This window comes from Melospiza georgiana, chromosome 3, assembly GCF_028018845.1.
Source record: "Melospiza georgiana isolate bMelGeo1 chromosome 3, bMelGeo1.pri, whole genome shotgun sequence".
NCBI lineage: Eukaryota > Metazoa > Chordata > Aves > Passeriformes > Passerellidae > Melospiza > Melospiza georgiana.
Genome location: NC_080432.1, coordinates 82,397,677 through 82,419,244, shown reverse-complemented (window position 1 = coordinate 82,419,244; position 21,568 = coordinate 82,397,677). Strand labels below are relative to the sequence as shown.

General features: G+C 42.4%; 1 protein-coding gene across 1 annotated transcript in view; it reads right to left on the bottom strand.

Annotated features, from left to right (window-relative positions):
• Positions 1 to 13,998, bottom strand: part of SEC63 (SEC63 homolog, protein translocation regulator) — a 53,898-nt gene extending 39,900 nt beyond the window's left edge. Inside the window, exon 1 of the mRNA XM_058020762.1 lies at positions 13,863 to 13,998. Coding sequence (XP_057876745.1) covers positions 13,863 to 13,986 — 124 coding nt within the window. The 5' untranslated portion in view covers positions 13,987 to 13,998. The remainder of the gene's footprint in view (positions 1 to 13,862) is intronic.
• Between the last annotated feature and the right edge of the window lie 7,570 nt (positions 13,999 to 21,568).

Sequence of the window (21,568 nt, the reverse complement as noted above, 5' to 3'; positions counted from 1 at the left end):
ACCTAAAGTTTCCCTTTTCAGTATGTCAGCTATGGCATGCAGGAAAAACAAACAGAATGCAACCCACAGGAAAACTGGTGTTTGTATACAAATAAAGAGTACAGCAGGAACAACAGCAAGTTGTGGATAAATCAGATCTGTTTTGCTTTGCCTTTGTCTGACAGAAGGAGCTTCCTTTTTACACAAGTGAATTTACCATGCCACTGCCCTGCAATATCATGCAAGACCCTGATCACACTGCAGTGAACACCTCACACATTCCTCAAAGTAAAGCTCTGCAGTGAAATATGAATTGTACTTTCTCTGGATCTTAGCTCTGGAATCCATATTCTGTCAGGGAAAAAAGTTCAGAGTTTTAAAAGCAGACAATTAGAGTTCTCTTGTTTCTTCTCAGTCCAGATCATGGCTTCCCATTACAGTGTAAGAGCACTTCAGACAACATGCTTTGATATGGGATTACAGGGAGACAAGTGTGTGTGGGGTGGCAGGAAATGCTTTTCCTCCAGTCAAAACCACTTCTTGCTCGATGGGTAAAATCCTTCACAATAGTGAATCTCTCCTACAGTTTTAGGAATAGGTATTCAAGAGCCTTGCAAAGCAAAGGCATAATGCACCCGTGGGGCTTTTGAGTTAATCTCACTAACACTACTCCATGCATCAAGGTACTGTTAAAGCACCCCCCTCACAAGAGGATGGAGACTGCCACTTCATTCCTGTAAATAATCTGGGAAAGCATCCCATGCTTGCTTTATTTCCCTCCATATTGTTCTCAATGCACACAAAGTTCCTGAGATTCACAAGCAGATTTTCCCCAACACAATTCTTAGTCACAAGGGTTCTCACAAGTGCATACTGTAGTAACTTAAATAATGTATGTGAATGTCCAGCCAAAACTACATCTTAACACACTTTTCAAGTTCAGGAAATATAACTAGTACTGATATAAATGAAAATCTGAGTGCCATCTCTTTCATGACTTTATCAGAGGCCTTACAGAAGTTTAGGTAGATTACATAGGTTGGTCTTTCCTTGTTGACTGCTGCAGTCACTTCTTTTGTATTCTGGGCATCAAAACAGGTACAAGTAGAGTGTTAAAAGTAAACAACTGACTTCTCCTGATCAGAACTTATGCAAACCTTTTGAATATCCAGTTCTTTAAACCTGAGGCATTTGCTTCTTCTGCATGGGTAACGCAGACCACACAGTTCTTGAGTAAAACAGAACACTAACAGGTTGGAAAGGGTGGAGAAGACCTCAGGAGATCACCTAATAAAAACCCTGCTGCTCAGAGGAGAGTCAAAAAAGCAGCTGCTCAAAGTCTGGCTGTAGGCATTTGGAGGGGCTTCAAAGACAGAGCTCACTGTGCCTCTGAACAACATATTGTACAGTCTGACCATCCTCACGTGGCAAAAATTTCTCATATCTGTCTCAACCTCTGCTCTGATTTACTAATCACACAATGGGTGAGGACACAGGATATACAGACACAGAAGAAAGCTAATTACAGGTTGGATTTCCAATTTTCAGAGATTACATTCAACCTGGTTTACAATTCAGCCATGCCTGGCTTAAGTTTGGATTTGAAGTTCACCTATCTTACATACCTGTTTCCAAAGAAACAGGAGGATACACCCAATCTTCAGGAATGTTTGACAATTGATTCCTACCTAAACCTAATAATTTTGTTCCAGGTTCTGGAGGTTCCAAAAAGTGCTTTAAAAAACTACAAAGCAAAGCAAAGCAAAGCAAAAAAAAAAAAAAAAAAAAAAAAAAAAAAAACTAAGGGGAGGTTATTTTCCATCCTTCTAAGAAAAAAGAGAAGATTGCACATTTATTGTTATTGGACACAGGCAATTTTAGAAGAGAGAGAACAGAAAAGAGGTACAGCTGGCAATTATACTGAGAAGTTTTAATCCCCAGAATCTTGTTTCAGCTGCAACAAACAAAGGTCAGTTTCAGGAAAAAAATACCACAAATAAGACTACTGGCATCAGTATTTATATCTAAAGCATATAAAAGTTTCAAAGTATCAGTCAATTTTTATGACAGCCAAAAGCAAGCAAAAAGCTAATATCAGAATCAACAGAAGCCACCAGTCTTCCATTATGCTACCCCAAACTGCAGGAAAGGACAGAAATACATCCTAGCCTCCTGTGTTCTTTCTACCTCCAGGCTACTACAAAAAGCAAAGTCACATAGTCCAGAATACAGTTCCAGTGGACTCTGTCAGGAAAAGAAATAGGAGGAGGTGCACATGAAATATTCTGCCACCCAGGTGCAGACAATTCACCCAAAGGAGAATGGTTTTGAAAGAAAATTACTTCTTTCAGCAAGGAACACAGAGCGACAGAGTTCCGCAGCCCTAGGAAATGCCAAGATCACTTTAAAGCCAGACTTTCACAAAACTCATTTGTAGTGTGTCATCCTCTCTCTACACCTGAATGGAAAACTTGTACCTGTGGAAAGTATCAAGAGGTGCAAGTAATACACACAGCATGCAAGTCTTGAGTAAAGGTTACAGCACAGGAACGCCACAGCTCTAAGCATTACATCTGTTCTGTTAAAACTGAGGGCAACAGGCTCAGTCAAAATACTCCAGAGCTTCCAGGTTTCCTGGATTTTACTCAGTTTTAATCCTCTAAACTGTACACTTAAGTAGGCTTGTATTTACTTTCCACAGTTATGTGTGTGTGTATATATATGTTATACACAAATGTTATATATATATATATATATATATATATATATATATATATGCAAAATCTGAACTCCTGGGCTTCTTTCTACTTCAACAATAACAGAAATCAAATAATTGTATGAACAACTTATTTAGTGAGGTCTTGAACTGAGGCTCTCTGTAAAAATTTACTTTCTTCAGCACTTAACCATTTCTCAGATAACAGCTGAAGTAGGAAAAGGCTACCCTACTTTTTCACTAGGCCATTGATGCTTAACTCTGTTGACAGTTTCCTTGATAATTATTACTGAAAAAGAATCCACATGGATATATTATTTTATCTGAGATAATTTTAAAAGTCACAGGGTGAGGAAAAAAACCCACAGACTTACTTTCAAAATGACACTGACAAACATTTATAACTATGTTGTAAAAGAAGTTACCCATCTTTGCCAGCAACCAAGAGGCAGGATTGAAACTCACAGCAAACTCACAGTCAGCAGCTCCTCTGAAGTACTGAGCAATTTCAACTTTATTATAATAGGATTGACTTCTACAGTAAAACTCCAAATTAAGAGGCATGAAGCAAATTAAATTGATTTTAAAGTGTTCAAAAACGCTGTAGCTTAAATGCAAAAGCCTTCAAATAAGCACTAGTGTTCCCACTGGGATTACTTTAAAAAAATTTAAAATGGAAAGCATGTTTCAGGATTTTAAATGTACCACAGCAGTGAAGAATTAAACCATCTGATAGATGCTTTCTAACCTTAATGTCTATCATTATAAGAATTGTCCTCATGACCCTCATTATTTATCTATAAAGAGGTCATGTCCAGATTAGCCTCTTAACTAAAACATTTATAGCTGAATAATCTCACCCTAGTTGTTTTCAAAGAGATTTTTCTCTCTAGCAAACATTCACAGAAATAAGCCAAAAAATTATGTGTTTTGAGTAACATTTTAAGTATTAAAACCCAAGCAGTTCATTAACTACAAAGAGACCTACAAAATACTTAACAGCAAAGCTTTTTTCCAGAGCATGTTTTGCAGCAACTAGATAAAGCTTAAAAGGAACAAAAAGTAACCTAACTTTCCATTCCCAGAATCCCACACATATTTGCTGACCAAAAGATAGCATTTGTTACTAATAGCTTTAAAAAACAGCAGCATAAGACAATTCAATATCCTGAAGTTAACCTCTTTTCAGAGTTTACTTACCCAAGCTTTGTATTTACAGTCAGCTGGGCACAGTTCCACATTACACTACTGCTAATCAAGCCACTTCCAAACCTTGTCCTTCCTATTAGCACACTGACAAAACAGTCAGTGGAACTAACTATAACAACATTTAAGCTCCATCACCTAATTTATCAGATTTATAGTAGGACTGGAGCTATAGCTGCATTGCAAAACTTTAACAGAACCTGAGAGGAATCAGGAAACTGGACATTTTACCATGGAACAACATCCACATGAGTCAAGGTTATCAATTTCAGACAAAGCCAACAACAATGCCGGGCTCCGAGATTACACACTCTTAACTATTAACTGAATTTTATCAGTTTGGTGTGGGGAGGAAACCAGAACACATTCAATCCAAAATAAATGCAAACAAAAGTCACTAAACGTATCATTAGTCATTTAAAATGCTTATAGTCAGTACTGTTCTGATGCACACCCTGAAGAAACTCTAATAAAGGACAGAATTAGTGGACACAAGGATAAGTAGCATACATCCATCCAGCATCAGTACAGTCTTTGGCAAAGTCCTCTCAAGGAAGTAAACATACAGAACAGATCTTGCTGATACAGTCTGTGGTTTCCAAAAGGCTTTTGAAAGGTTCCCTTTACAAGTCTTTCGGAACAACCATCTAACTATTGCAAAAATAAATATGTGACTACAAGACAGAGTGAATTACCAATTCTCCCACCAGAAGGAAATCGCCAGGAGCTCTGCAGGAATCTGTGTTGGAACTACAACACATTTCATTAATAAGTAATCAGACTAAAAGGGTGAGCAGTAAAATAAAGCTTCTGGATGATATGAACTTATTCTGGGTAACAAGGACAAGGGCATCCTGAAGAATTGTAAAGATCAAGCAAGTGCACTTCTGAATGGCACATGCAATCATGAGTATGAAAACATAAAGTCCAGCGGGGGCTACTCTAATTCTGTGGATACAAGGATGAGCTCAAGGCTGACCATTACCTCTCAGAATGCAATCTTGGTGTTGTGAGAAACTGTTCTATGTAAAACTCAGCTGAAAAATAAAAATCAGAGCATGTGTTTAGAGCATTCCTGTGCGAAAAGGAAGAGATTATTACTCCACCACATAAGCTGGAGGTATGTCCAACCTTGAGGCTGTTCACACCTCAAATGTGATGCACAGCCCTAGCCCCACCTCCTAAAGAGGTTCAACCAGAAAACATTCAATTAAGGTGAACAAGGGCCATGAAATGTATAAGGAGATTTATGGCCAAAATATTATCACAAATCTTCTAGCTGAGAGAGTAAAGTGCAAGGAGAGGTAATGGAAGGGTGTAAAAAACCTAAGTGACAGCCAGGACTGAATGTTTACTTCCTCTTCCAGTAGAGCAAATAAGGATTGTTAAGCAACATCAGAAGCAGCTGCAAAACAAAGGTGATTATTTGTGGTGTGGGCAGCAGATACAGTGACCCCCTTCACACAGGATGGTACAGATGCTATAACAAAAGTTACTGAACTCAAAACCACTGGAAACACAGAGAATATGCAAAGGAAACACCATTTATGCTTGTCCTGTTATTCCTTCCTTAAGACACTCACTTCTGTGATACTACATAAAAAACCCCACCTGATCTGAGCCACTATGTCCATGCTTTTGCTTCCAAAGAAAAAAGGGTATTTGAAACTTTATTGGCAGGGCACAACGCTTACAAATATCCTAGTTTCAAACAGTTTATCCAGCCAATCATGATAAAGGAATCTTCTGAATTTAAAATGCCTGTAAGCAATATCCTGCAAAAGAGAAATAACGAGGTGAAACTCTGAAAACACCTCTTAAATCTTCTTAATTGTACACTTATTTAAAAACTGGTGCAGACACTAATCTTTTTGCTCGGGAAAGAAATTTGGTACCTGTTTTGTGCTCTTGTACCTGTACCCTGCTCTTGATATTTCCAGCCAGCACAACCCTCCCCACCATGAAATTGAGATACATGTCAGGTCCTGACTAGTAACTGAGGGAAAGGTTTATAAACCCCTATAAACAATGGGAGAAAGCAGCACCACAGGGAGCAAGGATGCAGCATCAGCCCCAGTCAAGAGTTGCTCAAATTGCTGCAGATCCGAACCCTTCTTCACAGGCATGAATTTGAAACGCAAATTTAAAAAAAAAAATCACAACCAACAAACAAAAAACAACAAACCCAAACTATGGAATCACTACTGATTCCATTTCCTGTCATTTACCTTGCTTCTCCCTCAAATTTCCTGCTGCTTCTCCAGGAACAGCTTAGCTGCCCATGAAACCATAACTGAATCTAATTCTCTAATGCATAGCCTGTATAACCTGGTAGTTTAGTGTCATCTCTGTGAGTTGTCAAGACAACCTTGCAGCAACTATTAAATGAACAAAGTGTACAATAAAACCTTCAGTACACTGTTTTCATAAGCTTCCATAACATAGGATGATTTTTTTAAAAATAGAAAGTACTTTATTTTTATGTACATGTAATGAAAGATAAAGTTCTTCTTACAGCTTGATCCTTAACTGGCCACAAAAAAGCTTTTCAGCATTTTGTATTCTGGACAGTCTTGAAGCTTCTAAACTAATCTCTAATAGAGGGTTATTAATTTTATTTTACTGCTAGGAAGCTATAGTGGTTATAGTAAGATTATAATACTTTTTAAAAATTCCATGAAAAGACAGGCTTTTTTTTCCAAATAACAGAGAAATTTGGATAACTCTGTGCAAATGCTTTGTTTTGAAAAATATTTTTAGAGGTAATTGCTAGACATTTCTAGTGACATCTCATTATGTTTGCCCCGTCTTCAAATGTTTCTCAAAAAAACCCTACTGCTTCAAAAAAAAAAAACAAAAACAAAAACAAAAACAAAAAAACAAAGTAAAGTATCACCATTACATCATATTCTGCCTTCAAACAGTCACCTAATAAACTGTATTTTTCAGAACTTGAAATGGTTTATGTCAAACCATGGCATACTCAATCTCTCAAAAAGCTCAGTTTGTAGGTAGTAACAGTCCTTAGATGCATAACTGAGTTTCACTGGCTCTCCTCCCACTTCCTGACACAATGATAAAAGGTTTATATTAACAGGAAAGGATAAGCACACACATACGGACACAAAATGCTTATATTCACAGATATCAATTTTTCACACCCATTCTTATCCACCACATTAGCAATGAGCATGGCATCCTGTGGTTTTATCCTGTCCTTTTATCCTGTCCTTTACCAGCATCCTGTACTTTATCCTGAATAACCATATGCCAAAATGCTGTGAAATACTTTGGAGTAAGGTTAATGAGATTTCAGTGAGCTGTGGGCAAGGACAGGCATCACAGTTAACCCACTCCAACCAATCTTATCTCACACCAGAGGATCAGGAGCATCACAGAAGAATTCTACCCAGAGTGGGAGCAGCAGCAATGCTTCTTCCTCTCCCTCAGCTGCTGTGAGGTACAAGTGCTCATTAGTCCATTACTGATAAAACTGAAGAAGTGCTGCCTGCACTCTCTGCACCGGCTTGAGTCACATGCAAGTTGCACACTCACTGCTGTCCTCAGCCAAATAAACGTCACTGCCTCAGTTTCCCTACCTGCACCTTAAAGCAGGGGATTAATGTGAGACTCTCTGAGGTCAGCCTCAACTGACACAGATGAAAAAAACACCAAAAAATTACAGAGAAACCTTCACTATTGACACTATAGACATATCCAGTATAGTGGGCAGATACACCGAGAAGTATGGTTCCTAAGAACTAAGCAAAAAAACGAAGCAAACCTTTACAGAACAACTTTCTCAGGACTTCTGACCAAGGTTTTAAACCTTAGTAGTTGTCTCTGACATTTAAACCATCTAGAGAGCTACCCAAAAAGCCCTACTGCTTCAAAATAGCAGTACAGTAAAAAATAAAAGAAATAAATTAAGTATCAACATGGTATTATATTCTCCCTTTTAACAGTCACCAAGTAAGCTGTCATTTTTAAATATTTCTGTATATTTGTCCACCCTCAATACCAAAATGGCTGCAATATTTTTAGGGTTCTCTAACTGCCTATGCTACTTGCTACAGGTATGGCAACTTCAAAGATTAGCAGGAAATTGCCTTCTTTAAGCAGATTTTTAGAAGTTTTTCTTGGTATTAGCCCAGTGTTCTTCAAGAAAACTTTATATCTCACACAGAAACACTTGAGAGGGGAGGGTGCAAAGGAAAAATGTTAGTAGTGAGCAACAGGACAACGTATAGCCAGGCTGGGGAGCAGCAACAAAACCAAAAAAAAACAAACAAAAGCCAAACAAATATATTTTTTTAAATTTTGAAACACCATAGACTTTGTATGGATTTCTATTATAATGAAAGTTATCAAAATAGCTTTTATCTATTTCATATCAATACTTTTTCTAGATACAAAAATGCAGCCATTCATCTGGTTTTCTTCCCTTCCCAACAGTAGGTTTTTATGTTCTTAAACTTCAAGAAGGAAGATCTACATTCCAAACAGAACAGTTCCTACAGCCTCTTTTCTCTCAGAGAAGAGACTGCAATCTTTTTCTAGCATTATCCTTGAATTCACAGCTGTTATTCTTAGGGGTTTGGGAAATGTTTTCAACATCTTGTTTTGTTCAAGTTACTATAAAAAACTCAGGATAGATACTTCCATTCTTTCCATCAGCTTTGTAACAAATTATGAATACCCAATGCCCTAAAACAGGACAATTTATTTAATGAAGACCAAAAGAAACTAAAAGAGATGAACTAGCAAGCTTCCAGGTACATGTACTTAACTACAAAGCACATCACAATCTCTGACCACCTGGTTCAGCACAGCTTTATAATTATGTGCCTCAATCCAGCAGCACAGGTAAAAGTCAAAAAGTACACAAAGTTCAGCAAACATATCAGCATTGTGCAACAACTGCCATATTATCCAACTAAATTAATTCACCCCTTGCTCCCTATTTCCTTTCTAGATGCTGACATTTAAGCTTACACAAGCTTACACTGAAACCTCAAAGCAAGTCCAACAGCAGGAAAGTACTTTGATGGACACTCCTCCACCCCAAACTGCTGAGGGGGAAAAAAAAGAAACTTTTTCTTCAACTTTCACAATTAACATTTAGAAAAACAACTTGAAAATTCCCATTGCAGAAAATACCTTTTTAGCTAAGAATGAATCTGCACCAGAATAACTTTTTAGCAACCACATTCTTTGTTCCAAGAGCAGTCCTTGCAATGGTTTTACTCACAGTAATTAGGCTAAATTAATACCAGTATTTGCCCAAAACAAAGGTAACCCAGAAAAAGTATGATTTTTTTGGTAATAAAACATATATACACACATATATGTTTTAAAGAAACAAGTCAAGGATAAACAATATAGCCTGAAGCCATATTCACCATCACCTGAAGCCATCACCAACACTGAAAGAATCAGTCTGCTTTCCCTCAGTCACATCCTGCACCATCCCAGCTACACACAGTCTTACACAGAAATGAATACACTTAAAAATAAGACAGAAGAAAGAAAAAAGGGACAACAAGACAGAAGAAAGAAAAAAGAGACAACAATCAATTTTAGTTAAAATTACATTCTTCCACTCCCATACATTGGTGCTCTATTTGGCACAAGGGATGGGGAGAAATACAACACTTAACTCTGTCAGAGCACTGCTGCCTCGATGCTATTATGAAACTTCAGTCCAAGGCACAAAGCTGAATAATTAACCTTCCACAAAGGCTTTATTAGCTCTGGAGTGAACACCAAGGAGGTAAAGTCATTTGGACAAATCCAGTTTACAAAGTCAATTACCTGCTTGTTTGGTTTATCAAAGCTGAGGTAATGAAATTATGGGACAGTTCACAGGGTGTCTAGCACACCAGAGCAAAACCCTCCCAGATACCAGCATCAATCCCTACCACAGGCTGCAGCAACACTTCATATGGACCCCATCAGAATGCCTGGAAAAAGCAGGCTTAGACACTCAGGAAAAAAAGCAGCTCAATTTTTCTCAGTACTTTAGAGACATAAGTTACATCATGCTGTTCTTCCAGACAGTAGTATTGGAAAGGCTTTCCAAGAGTTTATTATAAGAACTAAAAACAAAAGGTTAATGGCTTGCCAAAAAACTATTCTACTACAAATTTGACATTAGGTAACACATTTTGATTTTCCTTGAAGTAGTAAAGCAATATAGATCCAGTCTTACTTTCCAAGCTTCACTATAGCAAAAACAAACACGGAGTTTTGGGGGGGGTTATTCATTCCATGAGTGTCGGTTTCTCGGCTGTTTAGGTGGCCTGGAAAGGCCCAGGGATGGCCTTGGACAGCCCATGCTTCAAAGGACGAGGAGAGACTTCAGATCTTTTCTCGGTCTCGGTGTTTATTAATTGTTTATCTAAAAGATTTTCTCTCGGCCCGACAGAGGTCTGCTCAGCAGCCAGCCATGAGCACACTGAGAGCCCCCGGGGCGGTCACCTATCTTTATACTCAAAGTTATGTATACAATATTTATCAATTTTCCCCAATACCTTTCACCCTTATTAACCAGTGCACTTTTAGTAATAACCAATCCCAAAGTGCCAACATCACCAGAAAAGATGGAGGCCAAGAAGAAGAAGAAGAAGGAGGACAGGACACACCCCAATTCCTCCATCTTACTTCTTTAGACCCCCCTGTACAGAAATCCTAAACCCTGTGTTTCACTCTAACTAACTTATCCCTTCACCATTCACCCCAGTGAAATCCTCCCATCCTCATACAGGTGTCATCTCCCGTGCAGGATCAAAGTCCAGCCACCAGACACTTCTGGCAACATTCCAGGACTCCCGAGCCCCCCAAGGGTGGTCTCGGTCACTCTGCACATCAGTCCTGAGGTGCTGAGATCCCACACATGAGCATTTACTACAAAACTACAGCACAGAACAAATCCTAAAATATTCCAGGCCATCAGCAATTCCCAGATTTTTGCTGTACTTCTCCCTCCACTGGCACTCTGTAGTGTATCACATACCAGCAAACCATGGCAGCACATTTGCAGATGGAGGCAGCAGGCACCAGTGGTGTGACCTTCCTGCAGTGAGCATTTCACCCTTGCGAAACGCTAGCTCTCATCTGCTCTTACAACACAACGTGGCTGAAGCTCCTCTTCCAACACAGTTTTTACCAAAAAAGGAATCTGCTCTGTGTCTTTTGGATGCTCTGGTTTGCATTGCAAAGGGGTCCTGAAGTGAGGAGGACAAGCATTGATTTGCTTCAAAAGCTCCCCCTGATCTGGTGTTCTTTGCTCCTGCAGCTGGAGCTGAAAGAGCTCACCAGTACAAGCTCCCCAATCCACCAGGGGTGACAAAGGCTCGGCTCTCTAGCACAGGAAGGGCAGAACACAACCCCAGAACAAAAATGTTACTTGGTTCCACACACAGAGGGCAGAGCTCTTAGCAGAACTTGTTCTCTTTGGCCCAATACTGAGCCTCAGTACTGGAAACTCCACTCTAAACTAGCATCAAAATAACATCTCACATCAACATCCAGATATTTCTGCCCATCAAAGGAAGCAGGATGGACTAGTGTTGGAAGATTTCTCTTCTGAAGACACAGGCCTTCTCTCTGCTTCTGAAATAAGTGGTTTTGCTGTTTTTTTAAAGTAGTGAATTACACTGAAAACAAGAAGCAGTGGCTAAACAATTAGTATTTTCCACCATCACAAGGTTTTAATTTATTCCTGAAATCTTGTTCAAATGCTGGAACAGGCATGGTTGAATACATACAAAAAAGCTGTGAGAAAAATACTCAGAGGATTTTGCTGGAAATTACTTGCCTAAGAACCATACACTTAAACAACTTAAACATCCCAATGTTCTGCTACTTAGCAGATTTACTTCATAAGAACTTACTTAGCAGACCAACATTAGTCCCAAATGATGATCTGTATGACACCTCAACTCTTTGTTTAAACAGAGCCTGAAGAACAGAACTCAATCAAGAGACTGCAGGCATGCCATTAATGCATATGCTAAAAACTGGACTACATTCACATTTTAAAATCCATTAAGACAATTATGAGGCAGAAATCATTCTTCCATCTCCCTTCATTTCCACCGGTGATTTTCACTTAGTTGACTCATTACTTTGCACCAACAGCATGATAAAATCTACCTTTTGCTTTGGAAAGTATGGTTTGACACAGCTTTGGAAGAATCTAGCACTGAATGCAGAATAATATGCAGCAGGCCCTCTACATACTGGACAATGCTGGCTAGACAGAAAGAAATTAGTAATAAATTTAATGGCAGGCCTATTTGGAAATGTGGTGAAATCCATACAGCCATATTCCAAAGTCAGGTTTCATTTTCTGACTTTCTGTAAGGATAGTTGACAATCACCTATGTAAGGCTGGTAAAGTGCTGCAAGTTTGACAGCATTTCTACAGCTCTTCCTGCTTCTGTCAGCCTCCTGAAACTGATGCTAACATCACAGTGTCCCTGCTGGCCATACCATTCTGCACAGTATCTCAGGCAAGACACAATCATTTTCCCAAGAAGCAGCTTTTAAGAACTATGGAGGACGGAAAGCATCATTCAAGATAAAAAGCGATTTTCTCCCCCACTGCCTCCCAACCTTCACCAGAACAAAAATAAAAATCTTGGTGTTTGGAAAAAGGTTACAGAAGTAGCATTTTCTCTCTGACTCCCCGCTCCTCAAGAGCAACCCGAAGATTACAAAACACCTTCAACAACAGTAACGCCTCCCTCTTGCAACAGTCAGGATGCAGAAAGAGGAGGCAGAGAAACCTTTCCTTTCAGAAGAGAGAACCAACTCCTCAGCTGCACAACAGGTAGTGAGTACCTGGAGGACAGAGACCAACCCTCCAAAGAGGTTCTCCAGCCAGGGCCCTGCCACAGGCCACCGGCAGGTCTGCCAGCAGCCAAGACTGTGAACAGCTGTCATGTGGCACCAAAACAACATTTGTTCTATCCTACTCCTCGCTAGAAGGCACAGGACTAAGATTCCATTGCTAGGTATTTCTTCTACATATAAAACTAAGTTAAGCAGAACCTGGCAAGCCCTTTAAAACTGCATCAAAGCCACTAAGTAACCATCAGATACTGAATGTAAAAAGATGCAAGGAACAAAAGGGATTCTGCTCAGATGGCAAAGCAGAACTGTTCTTAAGAAGTCAGTAGGTTTCTACAAAGGGAACCAGTATCAAGCATCCCTGTTTTACTAAGCACTTACCACCCAGCGTTTAAACACAATTTCTACAGCCTTTTTAATCCTATAACTGCTGTTAAAAATGCATTCCTGTGCAGCCTATATACCAAAACGCCTTCTCCTTCCAAGAATAGAGGGCTGCAGGAAAGACAAAGTGGAAAATTACTTTGGAAATGAGATTCGGAACTAGTCAAAGAAACTTTATAACACCGTTCAGGGACACAAAGCAACATCCCGAAGGGTGAAACAGAAATTCAGCCCTTCGGACATTTAACTGTGATTTGCAATGAGAAAAAAAAACAAATCCCCATTTTCGCACCCGCTGTGACCTTATGGCACATAAAAGCTGAACCCGTAACTTTTCCTCTTCGTCCCCAACTCAATAGCTTGCTCTTTCCCCACGACCAAAATTTAGGTCATCCACGCTGAAACACTCCGGGAAGCCACGGGAAAACGCGAGCCCCAGACAAAGCGCGGAGCCCGGCGATGACTCTGCAGGAGCCGCGGCGCGGAGCCGGGCGCGCTCGCTCGGGGGGCGGCGGCCCCGGGACCCGGACCCTTCCTCCGGCCCAGGTACCGCTAAATGGCCGCCGCCGAGCGCAGCGCGGGGCCGCCGCCCCTCCAGCCCCTCCAGGCGGCCCCGGGGCCGCGGGCAGGGCCGGACGGGAGCCCCGAGCGCGGTGGGCCCGGCCCGGCCCCGCTCTGTGGCGGCGCAGGAGCCGGCCGTGCCCGCGGTTGGGCCGCTCACCGGCGTGCTGGTCCCGCGGCCACAGGTAGTAGGTGGCGGGGATGACGATGAGCCCCACGAAGCTGGTGAGGAAGTAGAAGAACGTGTTGCCGCTGTCGTCGTACTGGAACTGCTGCCCCGCCATGGCCGCGCCGGCCGCCCGCCCGTCCCCGCCGCCGCTGCCGCCGGCGGCCCCCGGTACCGCCGCCCCGGGATCGCGCGAGATCGCAGGCTCGGCCGGCCGCCCGCCCCTCGGCAGGCCGCGCAAGGAGACGTGTCACTACTCAGCCACCATAGCCCGAGTGGCGTCACCGGCGGGCCCGCCCACAGCCCCGCCCGGCCGCCGATTGGCCCGGGCCAAGGCCCCGCCCCCTGGTCACGGAATCCCGGGATCCGCGGGACCGGAGCGCGGCCCGCGCCGGTGGAGGGCGGCTGTGGCTGTCGGGGCTGATTTCCCTGCTAAAGCACGGTTGTCTCAGAGAACGTGCCACAGAGTCACGGGTTCGTTAAGACTGAAAGAAATTTCTGGATCTTGTCCAAACCCCCCTTGCAAGGAGCCGGTGACAGCACTTAGAGCGGGTGGCGCAGGAACCCGCCCCAGCGGGGCTGAAGTGTCTCCAGAGAGGGAGAGTTCACGACCCGCCCGGGCAGCCTGTCCCGGTGCTCTGCGACCCTCCCATGTAAAGTTATTCCTCATGCTGAGGTGGAATTTCTGATGGTTTGTGGCTATCCTCACCCTGTCACTGTGCACCACCGAAGAGAGTCCGACACCATCCTCTTGACAAATGCCCTTGGGTAATTTATACGCATTGGTGAGATTCACTCTCAGTCTTCTCCAGAGTGAACAGGGCTCCCTCAGTCTCTCCTTGTAAGAGACGCTCCAGACCCCTCATCATCTCTGCTCTTTGTCTCTCTGGTACAGAGAAACCCGAAACTGGGCACAGCACTCCAGATGTGGCCTCACTAGGGAGGGGTGGAGAGGCAGGATTGCCTGCCCTGAGCTGCTGGCCACACTCTTCCCAATGCACCCCTGGGTATCGCTGGCCCTCCTGGCCGCAAGGGTGCTGCCAGCCCATGGTCAGCTTGTCATCCACCAGCAGTCCCAGGTCCTTCTCCACAGAGCTGTTCTCTGGCACGTCTGTCCCAGCCTGCACTGGCACCTGAGGTTATTCCTCCCCAGGTGCAGTATCCTGCACTTGTCCTTGTTGGACCTCATTAGGTTTCTGTACACCTAATTCTCCAGCCTCTCAAGGTCCTGAATCCATTCAGCTGGATAGGATTGCATCCATATGGTTCTTGATGCATCTCCAGTGAGGGAGGCTCCACAACCTCTCTGGGCAACCTGTTCCAGTGCTCAGTCACCCACACCATAAAGATGTTCTGACTCACGTTTGTGTGGAACTTCCTGTGCTTCAGTCTCTGCCTGTTGCCTCTTGTTCTGTTCTCACCAGGAAGAGCCTGGGAACAGGAAAGTATTTCAGACATAACAGAGTTCTCAGAATTTGGAGGGTGAACCCTCAGCAAACATGTGAGAGCAAAAATTTAAAATATGTCTAATTCCGAATTTGGCTGCAGGCATGATCATGCTCTACAGGGGGATGTGACCCTAAAGGTGTGAAATCAAAAGGCAAGTACTGTGATGATCCTGTTCACACCATTAATGTCAACTTACCTCTTTGAGGGAGAAAAGATTGCTAATCATGCCCATTTGTGGGAATGTACTCACCTCTACAGATTCACGGTCCAGTGTACAGCCACTCATAACTGCAATCCTATAAAAATCTCACATCTTGAGTTCTTATAAGTGCAGGCTATTGGAAACCATGAAAACACAAAAATGGTGATGGCATCCCATGCAAGAGAAGCATTAGGCATACCTTAGAAAGAAATTCTGTCCTAAAATTAACAAAGATTGAGAGAAAGGTAACACAATGCTGCAACCAATGAGTTGAGCACCAAATGTCCTGGTGCCATGATGCGGTAGTCTGTGAATGGACAAAATCTCTAGTTTTTCTTGGAAATTATTTTGTCTTAATTAATTTTTTAATAAAATATTCTCATTTTTTCATTTATATGCTCTGTAATTGCTTCTGGTTAGATCCTTGTAGGGTTCATAGACAAAGTGTAAGATATTTCCTTCTGTCTTTTGCTGTATACCCTGAGTATTGTACACTCCCTGCAGTGATGGCAGCTCTTGCAGCAGACGTTTTGGAAAATCCCTGAATGCATTAAAGCTCATCCCCCTCTGGGTTTCTAGTCCTTAGTGTTTTACAGCGAGGCAGTGAAAAGCTGCTGTGCGCAGTAAAGAAGACATGACAGGTAAAAATCTACACATGTAATCAGAGCAGTTTTGTAAGCAGAGGAAATGCTCTTCCTCCAGCTGTGTTCATTTGCTGAGTTTGCTACTTCAGGCAGATAAAGGGACAGAGCTTTCACGGACGATTATGTTCCTGCAGGTTTTGTGAAAGCAGCCTGTTAGATGAGGAAGCTTCGTGAGGGCACTAGCTTGAAGGACGAGCGGTGGGTGAGCCAGGATCTTACAAGGCACTGTAAAATCCACACAGGAAGCAGCATAAGTAGAAAATCTCTGGTCAATGTATTCAGCAGATCACAGGAGTCAGAGCAGGAGGAAAGCAGGCACTGCTCCTGTTGCAGACCATCAGATATGTTCTCAATGCCATTGTTTGAACCCAGTTACAGATTTTCTGTCTGTTGTTGGCAACATCGCTCCTTTGCCCTGGTGGTGTGTGAGGGGATTGGTTGTCCGTGGCATTCACTGACCTAGGGAGTGAATCATAAGGGGCTGCTTTCAACCTTATCCTGTCTCTGCTTTCTCCCTGCCAGCCTGTTCCAGCTATTAGCCAGGAGCCACTGGAAAGGAGGGATGGAGAAAAATAATTCCTACCATCAGCTCCAATGTGCAGGTTTCCCCAGCCAAAAGGGGGGATGTTCCATAACTGAGCAGTAGTGGGCAGAGACCATTCTAACCTAAACCCCTATGGTTTATTTCAGTGCCATTCCTTACATACTCAATTTCACTATAAGTGACATCATCCCTTGCTTCCCAGGGAAAGAGAAGAAGCAATGTTTCTTTTTCCACTCATGGCCTGCCTGAAAGGTCACCCAGGTAAAAACAACCCCAACTCCTCGACTTTGAGAAGCAATGTGGTCCACTGCAGATGAAAATATCATTATGGGATATCTTGATTAAATAACTGTTGTAACCTAGAGGAATCTGATCTTCCCCAAAATACTCTTAAAATACTTAAAGGACCTGTTATGTCCTTCCTGTTATGTCCTCACCAAAGTACTCCTTTTTTGCAACACAGCCCTGTCATGCTTCTAGCATTGTCATGAGGCCTTCCACATAAGCAGGGTCTGCAGAGGTGGATTCTGCAGCCGTGGGGGCTGCCCCCAGCATCTCACAGTGCACTTCTGCCATTCCCTGGCTTTCCTTCAGGACCCTGCCTAGGTTCAAATTACTCAGTGTCCACACGTGCTCATTTGCACAGTGATTTCACAGTCACTGGCACCTCTCCTGCATATCCTGTGCTGGTGTTTCTGATCTCATGGGAGATTGTCAGCTGCTGATTGCCTCTACCACACCTTCAGGCTGTTATCAGGCTTAGTTCCAAAACTGCAGCTGACTGAGTTCAATCCTACCTTAATCCCTAATCTTATGAGCCAGGGACACAAATTACTGGTGGAAGAAAGTGTGCTTTGACAAGGTCCCCAAATCTCTGTGGAAGAAAAGCAGTGACAAACCTGGTGTGGTGCCAAAGATGACAATGGACTGGTTTAGTGAGTATGAATGGTGAAACTTGGAACAATGCAGCTGTAACAGATATGTACTTTCTAAACAGAACAGGAGATTTTATGACTGTAAAATGGAAATTAAAACCTAGAAGATATGTTGTACCCTGTGGGAATTTGTGTCCCACATGTCACGACCGTCCTAATCTTCTGTGAAGTGGTGGACTGCCTTCCCACAGCTGGAGAGCAGGGATCTCGGGAGGTAGTGGCTGTCCAGCAGATGGTGCTGTGGAAGTTCTGCAGAGCAAGCACCATAGCCGGGCTCAGCTCTAGGCTTAGGCAGAATCAGTAAGTCGAAAACAGACTCTTCTATGAAGTCCTTTTTATTAACAGTGCTCCAGATCAAACTAGGCACCTCCAAAGATGGACCCAAACAAAGAAATCCCTTGGCAATTGCACCTTTACAATCTAAGTTCACTCCACATGTGACAGCTAGGACCAATGGTAATATTGGAGCCTGGAAGCTTCTTACTTTTTATTGATTTTTCTTGCTGTTTTGTGAGTAGACAGTACTAAGTGGGCATCTCCTTACACAATATACAGTGGTTCTGTATCCTGTTTCACATCCTCTTAGGCTGTTTTCTCTGGTTCTGCAGTTAGCTACTTCACATGCTGTAATGTGGATGTCACAGCACATATACCACAATCTACAGGCTTTGCATAGTCTAGCTATTAAAGTTTAAACTGCTACTGCTAAGTTGAAACTAACATTTTCTACAAAAGTCCTCCCTTTGTTTTTATTAACATTGCTCTTAAATGGGAACAGAATACTACTGCTAAGTTGAAACTAACATTTTCTACAAAAGTCCTCCCTTTGTTTTTATTAACATTGCTCTTAAATGGGAACAGAATACCCTAAGGTGTTGAGTACAGCAAGAGTTATCACATTCAATACAAACAAACATTATTTCAAAGATCATCATAAAAATGAATAACCTATAACGAATTCATTTTGCCCAAGCTTCTCATCTGATAACCAGGAGGTGAGCCAATATTTCTTGCTAAATTACTGGTGAAAAAGTGACAAAATATTGTCTTTTTTTTTTTTTTTTTTTTTTTGCATTAATTTTACTTGTTCCCACAGCTTTGGGCATTGGCCGAAGTCCTTCCACTCTGGTCAATGTACATGCAACAACTGGTATTACTGATTGTGCATGCCCTCCCTTGTGAAGCTAATAAAATTAAGCTGCTGTCACTAGTGAGTGTTTATGTCTACATGCTGCAGCCATATCCATGTAATCTATTTGCAGCCTTTGGAATGGGAAAAATGCTCGTGGTGGATTTCACAAATCAATTTTATGGGTAATAATTTATGACAGGTGGGACAGGTATTAGTAACTCTTTTTGCAGCTGTGTAGACACACAGATCTGCCCATACTTGTTGTACTTGATTAGCCACCACTTCCATTCTTCCCTGAGCTTCATCATGGAACCACTGAGTTATCAGTTATTTCTTCACTAAGACAGGTTTTGTTCCTATTCCTCATATTCCATCTTCAGTCTTGCACTTGTTCCAACTTTTTCCACAGTTCCTTTTCTTCACTTTTCACACCTGATTGGCCATAATCCTTCTGGATGGCCAACATCAGGCCATGAGCTCTGATCTGAAGTGACTGCCATGATGCTCACTGCAGGTTGAGGAACTGTGGCTGCTGCACCAGTTAGGACATTCTCTTGGTGATTACAGTAGTGTCCCCTGCACAGAATGGACAGCAAACCACAGCAATTTCTTTGGGAAATTGGATTGTGTCCAACAAGTCCCAAATTTCTGTTCCATTAGCCACACCTTTTCCTGAGGAGGTGGGACACCCCTGTTCTTCCACAATATTGTGTGGCATATGCCAAAAGCACACTTAGAACCTGTATGAGTACTCACTTTCTGCTTCCCAGGCACTGCTGCTCAGGCTAAGGCAATTAACTCTGCCCCTTAAGCACTAGCTGTTGCTGGGAGAGCTCTGGCATCTGCAACCTGCCACTGTTCCACAACTGGGTAGCCAGGCTTTTTCTGGCTGCAGTAGGATGATCCATCTGTGGATAAAACAAGACCTGGGTTTTGTCTGTGTGTGATCTGCTTGTGCCTCACTAATAGTCTGGATCACCACGTCACATCAGTGGAGCTGTTCCCTCTCTCCTGGTACTGGTAATAGTGTTGCCAGGTGGAATCACACATTTACATTTAAAAGACTGTATTTCTGTGCACATTGTGCACAAAGTGTGATACACAGAGCTTGTGTCTTTAGTGCTTTATACGTCACATAGATTGTATATTGGGTGCCCTAATTCTAAAGGTGGAGTTTCCCCTCCTATTGTAGCTGCCACTGACACAGATCTAATGTATGTTGGAGCTCCAGCTGCCACCAGATCCAGCTGGATAAAATAAAATGCCACAGGTCTTTGATGAGGTCCTGATTTCTGGATTAATACTCCACTACTCACTCTTTTTTTGTACATATATACAGATCAAAAGGCTTTGTGTAGTCTGGAAGTCGTAAAGCTGGAGCCAAAACCAAGGGCCCTTTTATAGCTCTGAAGGCTTTTTCCCATTCTGACCCCCATGTAATGGGTTCTGTTTCTTAATTTTCTGTTGTTTCTGCCAGAGATTACATTAGCTCCACTAATCCTGCTATCCACAGTTGGCAAAACCCAGCTGCACCTAAGAATCCTCATAGCTGGTTGTGGGTTTTTTTTAACTGGCCAAAAGAATTTAAATTATACCTTTACTCTTTCTGTATCTATTGCTTGCTGTCCTTCCTTTAAAACAAATTGCAGATATTTTACTCCTATTTGACACAGCTGGAGCTTGGATAGAGATGTGCCCTTGGTTGCTAAGGCAGTACATAAATGATTAATATCTTTCAAACAGTAATTGCAATTTCTACTAGGTGTTAGAAATAAATTATCTACTTATTGCACTAAAATTAATCCAACAGGTAACTCAGAATCATTTAAATCTTATTTTAATATTCAAGAAAATATAGTGAAAGGCCCATTAAACCCCTCTAAAAGACAAGGTCACATCAGCTGAAGTCTCTTCCAAGTGAATGCAGACAAGGGAATCTGTGGGAATACTGAAGAACACTGCAGTTAGATCAGTCACAATAACACATGTAGCCCAGTGCATGATTTGCAGGAGTGCAGGAGAGGGATCTGGCACTGAGGGATTTGAGACATGCAGGTTCATTGCTCTCAAATCTGGAATAAATTGAAACGCAGGATCCCCATCTTTATCCAGTGTGGTTTTTTTCCAGCTGGTAGCAGTGGGGTTTTACAGGGGAATTCAGCCCTTTCCGAGATTCCTTGTGCAAGGCATACCTGGATCCCTTTCCCTGCGTTGCGGGGATGGGATGCTGCGCTCAGCAGAGGGCGCGCCTCCCTTTGGGTTCGGCAGCCGCGCATCGGGGCCCGAGCGACTCCGCAATCCCGGGGCGCCCCTCCAGGGCTTCGGGCATCTCCAGGTCGGGCTCCTGAGCCTCACCTGTTACACACACCCCCGTGATTGTCAAATCAGGACCCCGAATGATAGATGCAATTGTACATCCAGGGTTTGGAGGAGATCTCTTCCTAATAAAAAAAGACAGGGATACTTCTCCTAATACAAATCTTCTGCATATTCCTTTATTTCCTGTTTCTTACAGTAATTTCCACATCCCATAAACTCAGATTTCCACAGTATTCTGAGTTCTTGCCTTCAGTCATTGCAGATTACTTCATGATTCCTGTTTTACATCTCCCATGACCAGTTCTCCATGATGCCCCTTTGTGTGCAGTGAGCGTTTTCTTTGCCAGTGACCAAGTTTCACAAAGTAATGACATTTTTACTCCCATTTAATTAAAAATCTTCCAAATTTTTTTTCGACAATTTCATAATATTGGGGTTGGGGATCTGCTGGTATTGCACTGGTTTGATTTTCTTG